General features: G+C 47.1%; 1 protein-coding gene across 1 annotated transcript; it reads left to right on the forward strand.

Annotated features, from left to right (window-relative positions):
- Nucleotides 1–300: 300 nt before the first annotated feature.
- LOC122704789 (pregnancy-associated glycoprotein 1-like) lies at nucleotides 301–9029 on the forward strand. Its single transcript, XM_043919795.1, has 9 exons — nucleotides 301–379; nucleotides 1443–1593; nucleotides 2568–2685; nucleotides 2785–2903; nucleotides 4100–4293; nucleotides 5219–5332; nucleotides 6859–7000; nucleotides 7088–7186; nucleotides 8880–9029. The coding sequence occupies exons 1-9, from the start codon at nucleotides 327–329 to the stop codon at nucleotides 9027–9029; spliced, it is 1140 nt and encodes a 379-aa protein (XP_043775730.1). The 5' UTR covers nucleotides 301–326.
- The last annotated feature ends 982 nt before the right edge of the window (nucleotides 9030–10011 follow it).

Consider the following 10011-nt stretch of genomic DNA (forward strand, 5'->3'; position numbering starts at 1 on the left):
ATGATGTTCTTAGCAGTTTTATCTCCAAGTAAGCAATGTTCTCTGTCTCTTTAGATGTCCATGCAGATCAGTTAGATTTTCCAGCCAAGATTCAAGGAAGAGATTAAAGTTGAATTGTCTGTATTCTGAGAAGCTTCAAAGTCCACTCACCAAGGACACTGAGGAAGGTAAAGATTTTATCGAAAGCTTTGTGTTTTTATCAGATCTATTAGTGGCGTAACAGGGAAATCTACGGCATGTCAGAGCATATATGACTAGGCTCTCCCGGTCACCACTACATGCTATGAACCCAAACTTCCCTGAGTACTTGGAGCCAGGAAAGAAGCATGAAGTGGCTTGTGCTCCTCGGGCTGGTGGCCTTCTCAGACTGCATAGTCAAGTAAGTATGGGGACTGTAAGATGCATCATCTTCCTTTCTCGGATTTTTCTTTTCATCTGATTATTCTTCCACCCATCAGGTTTAGATGGGAATGAATATTTCCCTGACAGTCTTAAAGTTCAACCCATACTTATTGATAAGTACCTTGCTTTAGGAACTGTGGATCCCGAGGGTCTTGGTGTAGATTTGCATGGTTGCACAACTCTTGGGGTCCAGTCATGACCTATTGAAAATGCAACTCCTTACAACTGTTCAGTGCACAGTCTATGCAGATGTCCTGTGGAATAGCACTTTTCTACATTTTATTCAACATGTCCTGTTTGTTCCCTGTCTACTTCAGTGTGTATATATCTATGTCTGCATCTCTGTATCACTATCATTTACCTCTCCAACTCTTTGGAAGTCTCTGTGAGTGTATTTCTCTCTGTGTTGTTTTCTTTTAATTTTTCATTTGACTCATCCTTCCTTCTTGAGCCTCTGAATTTCCATTATTTATTCCCTATCTCCTGGATTCTTCTTTCAACCCTCTCTTCTCTTTCAACTTGGAGAATGATACACTGTTTTATATACAATTTTATCTGACAAGCAGTGTGACCACAGCCAACTCAGTAACCTCTTGCATTTCAAATTGCTCCCTTGTAAAAGAGCATAAGAGTACTCCTTCTACCTCTTCCTTGAGGTTCTATGAGAAGGATACAGAGGGATGGCAACAGCAATGCTAATACGTGTCATTGTTGAGACTTCCTATTTATCAGATACCATATATCCATCACTTCACTTATCCCCAAGATATTCTATTTGGAGGGTTTGTATTGCTACATTCTGCCATTTTACCGAGGTGGAGACTGAGACTCCACATGGTTCTATGGCTTATCCCAGAGTGCACGACAGAACCTGTAATCAAACCTCTCTTTACCATGGTATATGCATAAAATTCTGATAATAATGTGCATCATAAAAATGATTAGAAAATACACAGGGCCATTACAACGACAGTTATACCTGAACACTGACAGCTAATTGTAGCTTCTTCTTCGTTTTCTTTGTCAAATGCTCGGTAAAGTATACCTCTAACAAGAGTGACGATCATGAGAAAAACCCACAGTGAAAAAAATATGCTGAACAATTTCCTGAAGGAACATGCTTACAGACTGTACCAGACTTCTTCTCCTGGCTCAAATATAGCTACTCACCCCCTGAGAAACTTCCAGGATGTGAGTATTTTGGGAGGATGGTGCTCCACAGCGCCCCCTGGAGCTCTAGCCTAGCACCAGGACTCATCTGGAGGTGCCAGGTGGGATGTGGGGTTGGGGTTCCTGCAGGAGGCAGAAACACTGGAAAATACGGACCCCACCCAGAGGAGAACACACTCTCATCCTCAACTGTTGGTCTTTGTGACTGGGCCTGGCAATTACCAGGTGGCAGGTATATATCCATTTCTGTGTCAAAGATGTGTCATTAGTTTGAGGGAGATTGTTCCTTCTGAAATAAGTGAGTCAGTCAGTTACAGATGAAGAGCGAACCGTCACTGATCATTTGGTAGAACCAACGGCAAAGCAATTGTGTATCCCCAGGCCGAGGAAATCAGTTTCCACAAAAGCAAGAACCACAGCTGTAATAAGATACTGAACCTGTATTCTGTGTAAAGCCTTAAGTATCTAACACTGTGGTTACTGTTTTTAGAGTAGAAAAATGGCTTAATTTGCCTTTAAGGATACCCATGCCGGCCTGAGAGATAGGCATATTAGTAAATACATGTCAAATGAAAGTCACCTCTGTGGTGTTGATTGGATGTGGTGAGTTTAGAGGGAGTGGCTGAGGTTGATCAAGAAGGATGTCCTGGAGAAGGGGGTGTTAAGGCTGGGTTGGAGGAGACTACAGAGTTTCTCAAATGAAGGCACCAGGACTTCCCTGGGTGTCCAGTGGTCCTGGATGTCCAGTGGTTATGACTCTGTGCTTCCAATGCAGGAAGTACCACTTCAACGCCTGGTCATAGAGTCAATATCCTGCATACCATGCAGCACAGGAAAAATATATCAAATGCAGGCACCTCTGGGACCAACGTCAGTGAGCTGCACAGTGGTTAGAAAGTGATCTCAAGAGATATGTGACATCCAGAGGGAGGCATGAGTGTGGGAATATAGGATAGCCAGATCTACACTAACCCACTCACTCCTTGTCCCTGTAGATGGTCTATGTGGGTAACATCACCATTGGAACACCCCCTCAGGAATTCCAGGTTGTCTTTGACACAGGCTCATCTGACTTGTGGGTTCCCTCCATCCTTTGCACCAGCCCAAACTGTTGTGAGTACAGACACCCCTTACCCGGACCATCTTTCCCTTGTCCTGCCACCCTGATTTGCACCCTTGGCACCTGATGACACTTATCTCTTGTGTCTGCAGCCTCACACGTTATGTTCAGACATAATGAGTCTTCCACCTACCGGCCTATCAGACAGATCTTCAGCATTGAATACGGTCGTGGGAGGATGAAGGGAGTTGTTGGTCGTGACACCGTTCGGGTAACAGTGTAACAAATGCTGAGTCAGGACTGGCTATGGAGTGACCACTGCTTGCAAAACAGATGCAGGACCTTCTGGCAGGACACTTCCTAACCTAACTCCCATAGATAATCGCCATCTTACCCACAGGATCCTTTCCATGGGGAGTCAATTCCTGTGGTGAAACACGAGCACACAGATTAGCTAACCCAGAGAGTGGCTTGAGATGGGGACTTGCAGCTTCTCTGTCCACGAGCAGTTCAAGGTTCATTTTGCTGGGAGCGAGAAGAGGGGGAAAATGCACCCACTTTTATATTTTCCAATTGTTCCAGGCACTTTCAGGTGATAACTGGTTTAGTTCTGACAACCCCACACAGCAGTTTCTCTGATTAGCTCATGTGACATGAGGAAACTGAGGTGCAGACAGCAAGGGCCTTGCTGAGCACAAGCATGTGGTAAACAGTGGAGCTCGGCTGAATTTTCAGGACTGAAGATGCTGTGGGGTGTTTGGGGAAAGGATAAAACTGATCTGGGGACCCTCGGGGCAATCAAGGGCTTCAGGTATCCAGACTGGGAAGCTGGAGGCCTGAGAAGTTAGGGGGCCGCATAAATGAGTTCTCACTCTAGAGGGCCTTTGAGAGTCCAACAAAATTTAAGGCCTGACTCCCCCAAAGTACTTGAGTAGTTCCCCCCTCTCTCTTTCTCTCTCATACACACTCACACAAAGACACACATATCCCCAAAAGTGAATCCCCAGGCAGTCATTTCATAGATCCCTGCAAGCAAGATTGTGTTTTTGGCTTCTGTCTTCCTGGACAGATGCAGAATCCACAGTACCTTACAGAGAAAGCAGTCCATTCCTGGCATTAGGTCACAGTGATGCCAAAGAGAAGGCTACCTTGCTCTTGGCTCATTTTGTCCACAAGGGGGCACCAATGGGTCCTGGCCTGACTCTTGGTTGTCCCACCTGTACAGAAGCCACGAGGCCAATTTGACTCACTCAGGTGGTGTCTTTCAGAGAGGCAGATGTTTTAAAATTCACAGCCTCTCTCAAATGGAACCCAAATTCCCCTCCCAGTTTGGTCTAACTGTGTGAGGTCCACAGAAGACACAGCCCAGCCTCAATTCTTCTCTGAGGATCTAATGCCAATGCATCCCAGCCCAGTCCTAGCCCCACTTCATGTATCTGTGAATGGGATCACTCTTCTCTCCCACAGATTGGGGACCTTGTAAGTACTGACCAGCCGTTTGGTTTAAGCGTGGAGCAATCCGGGTTTGAGGGAATGCCTTTTGATGGAGTCTTGGGCTTGAACTACCCCAACTTATCTTTCACTGGAGGCATCCCCATCTTTGACAACCTGAAGAATCAAGGTGCCATTTCTGAGCCGGTTTTTGCCTTCTACTTGAGCAAGTAAGTCTGGGATGGACAATCAGTTTCTCCAAATTAGCAAATTAATTTCAGTTGCATGAAATGTATAGAACACTTGATAAAGAAATATCCTGAAAGATAATCTAAGCCAAGGTAACTATGGCCCCAGGCCCCTACCTGGCTTCACCACCTGCTTTTAGAAATAATGACTTATTGGAACTTAACCCTGCTTCTGGGCTCAAGATCAGTAACTTGGTCTAGGGGGATGAGTCAGGAGGAAGACTAATGAGAGGCAACAGGAAACAAGTGGAAGGAAAAGGCATTAGGATTTCCTTATGAATTTGATAAGGAAGGAGAATGATGGTGGATAGCTTTCCTTCCTCATTAGCATTTCACTGTGAGCCCAGTACCAGCTACCCAATTTGCAAAAGCCAGTGAAAAACAAAATTGTAGAACACACACAAAAAGTGTAGGACCCTTGTTCAAGAAACATTAGGCATTTCAAGAAGGGAGAGCAGTTGTGGGGTCCCTTCTGAGTGTGGGGCCTCTTGGACAGTAGAGGTCACAGGCTAGTGGAGCCAACTCTGGGTGACCTGATCCCACACCCTTAGCACTCCCAGGCCTTGATTTTCCAGAAAAATGACAAAGTGGACAAGGGGAAAGCCAAAATGCTTCAGCACCCTGTCCTCTGAGGGTGTCTAATCTCTCAGGTCACAGGAGGTCCAGGGCATCTTCAGAAGATATAATGGGTAGAGCCCAGCCAGGTGACTCAGCTTCCAACCTCCTCTGTGCCACTCATTAGCGAGTAACCGACCTCAGTCTGGTTCTCAATCACTCCTAGCCTCAATTTCTGCATCCGTCAATGAGGACCTTATTAGGGCCTTGATGGGTGGAGAAGCAAAGCTCTCAGACAGTGCTGTTGTTATCATCCTCCAAGGATCCCCCTGCTGTCGTCTCTCTACAGGAGCAAGCCGGAGGGCAGTGTGGTGATGTTTGGTGGGGTAGATAAATCCTACTACCAGGGAGCGCTCAACTGGGTACCGTTGATCCAACCGGGCGACTGGCGTGTCCGCATGAACCGGTAAGCCTCTCCCTCTGAGCGGCAGCACAAAGGATGCTCCACATCTGCACATGGACACAGGCAGACACTCACAAATGGATTGTGAGACACATAGTCACACAAACATATACACCACCCACAACGACACAGACAGACACACAGACACATGGAAACACACAAGCAGACACATATACACATACACAGAGACACATATAAACATGCATAGCAAGTCAGAGACACAGAAGCACACAAAGAGACACATACAAACAAACACACAAGCACATAGATACACAAACAGCCCATGGGTTCATAATCCCCAGGCCTCCTGACCAGGGCTCTGACCAGGATCCTCACTGGGTCCAGAGAGGTCTGTGCAGCTGGGAGAGCCTTGCACCCACTGACCTGTGAGGCGGGGAGCACGGTCAGAGGACTCTGCAGTGTGGTGAACAGGATCAGGGAGGATTTCACCAGCCTGGACAGCAGTATGATAAGATGACCAACTGTCCATGGCTACCTTGGACCAAGGAAGTTCTCAGTACAGATAAGTCTCAGTTTACAAACAGGGAAAGTCCTTAGCAAATGGGGAAAACTGGTCTCCTTATGGAGAAGCTACCCAGCAGTGGAGAGAGGTTGGCTGCAGTCATAAGACGTGAAAGCAACTAATAAAAAAGACACCCCACATCCCTGGGCACAGAGTGGGGCAGGGGCTATAACTGAGACAATCAGAAAGGTGGGATCCAGAAGTGACCTGAGGACAAGAGGCAATAACTGATAGGATTCTGTGTGATACCCTCAGACAAAAGCTGACCTCTCTTTTGGAGTTTCCCTGGGCTAATCATGTATTTCCTGGCCAGGATCTCAGGGTCTGAGCTGGTTGTAGGAGCAGTGATGGGAGACTCCCTCTCCCAGAGGAGCCCCTCTCTCCCTCCACTATGAGAATCTGCTGCCCCTGTGAATCTCCATCTTCACTCTGTGTTCCACCCATTATTTGTTCCCCACAGGATACAGCTCTCTAGATGTTCCTCATTATTTTCACAGTCTTCATTCACTCATGGAACAGATACACACTGGGCATCCACTGTGTGCCAGGCACTTCAGGGAGGCAGTGAGAATAAAACTCGCCCTCACATCTAAGAAGGCAGATGCACAGAAATGACACACACACTTAGTGAATTGTGACTTTGGTACATGCTAGTCGTGGGGAAGGGTCTACAGAGAGTGACAAAGACAGGAGACTGATAAACACCGCAGGAAAGACTTCCCTGAATCCATGACAATTAAGCTGGAATCTGGAAGATGAGAAGTCATTTGCTAGTCAAAGGGGAGGGGAGTCTTCCAGGAAGGAAGGCCAGCTTGTTTCAAGGTACAAAAGATCCTGGTGTATTCAAATACTGCATTCAAGCATTTCAAGGGATGTACCGTGTGGAGAGCAGATAAAGAGAGACAGGGCAAGAGACAAAGGGCTGTTTAGGAGACAGTCAAGAAGGGAGCAGCTCTGGGGAGACTCAGAGTGACCTCAATGCCTACATTGTTCCACTGTCTCTCAGCATCTCCATGGAAGGACAGATTGTTGCTTGTTATGGCGGCTGTGAGGCCCTTGTGGACACTGGGGAGTCATCGATCATTGGCCCAAGAAGACTGGTCAATAAGATCCTGAGGTTCCTCGGTGCCAAGCCACGGGGTTCCGAGGTGAAAGGTCATGCCCCAGGGTAACTCCCAGTATCCACACACAACAAAGATCTCCAGGGCCAACCTCTCTCCCTCTCTCTCTAATAGCACTATGTTTCATGTTCTGCGGTCAATACACTGCCCTCTATTGACTTCACCATCAACGGCATCAATTACCCAGTGCCAGCTCAAGCCTACACCATCAAGGTGAGGGGACAATACTGAGGGTTGGTTCTCAAACTGGAGCTTGCAGGAATCCCTGGGCTGCTGCTGGGAAGAGGGCGACATCTGCAGGCCATGTCACACCATTGCAGATGCTCTGAGCCTTGTGGCTGGGCCAGTGCCTCCCACAGAACCAACTACCTGAGAGTAAAGGGCCGTCTGGGACACTGATCATCCTGAAATAAATGTGGACACGCCACATCATGCTGGCATGGTGGGAGTCACAAGGCGAGGGGAACACTGAGGCCCTCAGTCCTCAGAGAGCTTCAGTTCAGTCTGAAAACTTAGGTGCATGAACATGAAAGTCAGCGCTAGTAGTCCCTAAAATAGGCCAAGTTACAAGTAGAATGGCTGGGGACAATCCCAGTGTGATGTCCCATCATAATTTAACAGTCTCCCTTCCCTTCTCAAAGTTTTCCTGCTTTGGATGATAAATTACATGGTCAGCCTAGATCTCGGCTGCTTCTTCCCCTTGCTCTGGCCTGGTGCCCCCTTTGTGAATTGGGATACCTGACCCCTCTGTGGGGATGTTGGATACTAAGGTGAATAAAGGGTGCACAGTGAATGCTCACCTCGGCACAGGGTGGAGGCTTCATGTCAGCTCCCTGTGGGAGTACATAGCAGGCTGATGGATTCAAAGAAGTCTTTGAGGAACAGAGGGAATCTCAGGAGTTCTAAAACCACAAACTCATGGAACCATATGGAGGGTTGCTTGGTTCTAGGCAACACTGCACTGGATTCCATGCAAATGGCATCCCAAGGTGCTCTGCACTGGGGCACTGGCGACTTACTAGTGATGATGAGGGCTACTGACTGATCAGTGGGAATCGGGAACCAGAGTAAGTTACCCAATAAAGCCTGGATGGCCAAAGAGGGTGAGTGTGGGCAGAAGGAGGCTTCCCAGAGTTCCTGAGTTAAGTTTTCAAGATTGTGTTGTAGGCACTGCTATATTTAAGATGGATAACCAATAATGAGTTACTGTGTAGCACAGGGAACTCCACTCAGTTATATGATAGCCTGGATGGGAGAGGTATATTTGGGAGCAGGATACATAGATACATACAATTGAGTCCGTTTACTGTCCATCTGAAACTCAGAATATTGTTAATCAGGTATATTCCAATACAAAATAAAGTTTTTTAATAAAGTTTGGATTTGGGGGATGCCAGAGGAGAACCTGCATTCTCTGTAGAGAAAACAAGGAGCAGGAGTCAGGAGGAAAGAAAGAGGGAGTGAGGAGAACCAGGGGCCACTCTTGTTCTTTTCTCAAAATTGTATTGAAGTGTGGCTGATCTTCAGTGTCACCTTAAGTTCTGCTGCACAGCAATGTGACTCAGTTATACACATAAAAATACATATTATTTTTCATATTCTCTTTCATGTGGTTTATCACTGGATATTGAATATAGCTCCTTACTCTCTACAGTAGGACTTTGTTGTTTATCATTCCACTGTTTCCTGAACTCCCAGTCCTCCACTCACCACACCCTTCCTCATGGCAGCCACATGTATGGGCCCTTTTTGGTTTTGGATGAACTCTCACATGCCCTGAAGCTCACAAAATCACTTGATACTTAACAAAAGAGGGAAATAAAACCAAGAACGGTGCTCCGTCTGGATATTGGGGGGAGTTGTTGATAAGGACTCAGGCTGACTGACGTGTCTCTGACTCCCCCAGGATTCTAGCGGCATCTGCTATATCAACCTTGAAGCAGACCCAGAGAGTACATCTACAGAGACCTGGATCGTGGGTGTCGTCTTCCTGAGGCAGTACTTCTCGGTTTATGATCGAGGAAATGACAGGATTGGCCTGGCACAGGCAGTGTAAACGCTTGGAGTGATTCAGGAATCAGTAAGGCCACTCCTAACACACACTCACTCACACTTAGGACACTCCTGCCCAGGATGGTGATAAACTGCATTTGGTGGTCTGCACACCCTGTTCTCAGTAAAGAATGAAGGGTTTCACTCATAATGGTGCTGAAACAAATGGGTGCCTCTCTGTTTGGGAGTGAAGGATCTAGAACCAAGTCTGAATCAAAATTGAGAGGAGCCCAACTCCAACTGGCTTCAAGGAAAAGGGAGACTCATTGAAATGATTCTGGGAATCCAGGACACAAGAATCAAAGCAAATACAAAGATCTCAGTGACTGGACCCAAGAAATCAGAAGTCATCAGTTCTCTCTTTCTCAACCTCGCTCTTTCCCTTCCCTCTTCTTTGATGATCTTAGCCTGACAACTTTCTTCCTTAAGGCTTCTACACCTAGTGAGGGAGCCCAAGCTACCTGTCCTAGGGTTTTATATCCCCAAGGCACCACCTAGTAAGGAAAGAAGCTCGGAGATATCGGACTTCAAATGTGTTCTCTGAATGACCCACCTCAGATCACCTCTACAGCACCAGATCAGCCATCCTGGCAGGGTCATGGGGTCCTATGTTTGGCTTTACATGATCATTGACACTGACCCAGCAGCGCACATGATTCTGTTTCCTCCAGAACTACATGACTGAACCTGGGGAGAGGCAGCCCCAAGGATAGCGACTGGGGGATGATCTAGGCCATGGAAGAGTTTGTGATGACCCACCAACTCCACCACTTCCTCATTCAGAGGAATTCTAAGGGGTAATGAAATAGACTCTCTTCGTCCCATCTCTGATGATCTTATCACTGGGCTTCTCCTCCAGGGGAGTTTGGGTGACGTAGTTCCTGCAGAGCTGGTTCCCTCTTGTTCCCACACCCTACTCACCAGCTCTCTGCCACATATGCCTGCTCTGTCCTTTCCAGTCCTACTTGGTAAGTGATGGCCCCAGT

Source organism: Cervus elaphus, chromosome 2, assembly GCF_910594005.1.
Source record: "Cervus elaphus chromosome 2, mCerEla1.1, whole genome shotgun sequence".
Taxonomy (NCBI): domain Eukaryota; kingdom Metazoa; phylum Chordata; class Mammalia; order Artiodactyla; family Cervidae; genus Cervus; species Cervus elaphus.

Excerpts from the sequence above, each read along its gene's own strand:
- LOC122704789 (XM_043919795.1), top strand. The coding sequence starts at position 327 with ATGAAGTGGCTTGTGCTCCTCGGGCTGGTGGCCTTCTCAGACTGCATA. Across the intron at positions 2,686-2,784 it reads TTGCACCAGCCCAAACTGTT|CCTCACACGTTATGTTCAGA; the intron begins GTGAGTACAGAC and ends TTGTGTCTGCAG. Across the intron at positions 7,187-8,879 it reads CTCAAGCCTACACCATCAAG|GATTCTAGCGGCATCTGCTA; the intron begins GTGAGGGGACAA and ends TGACTCCCCCAG.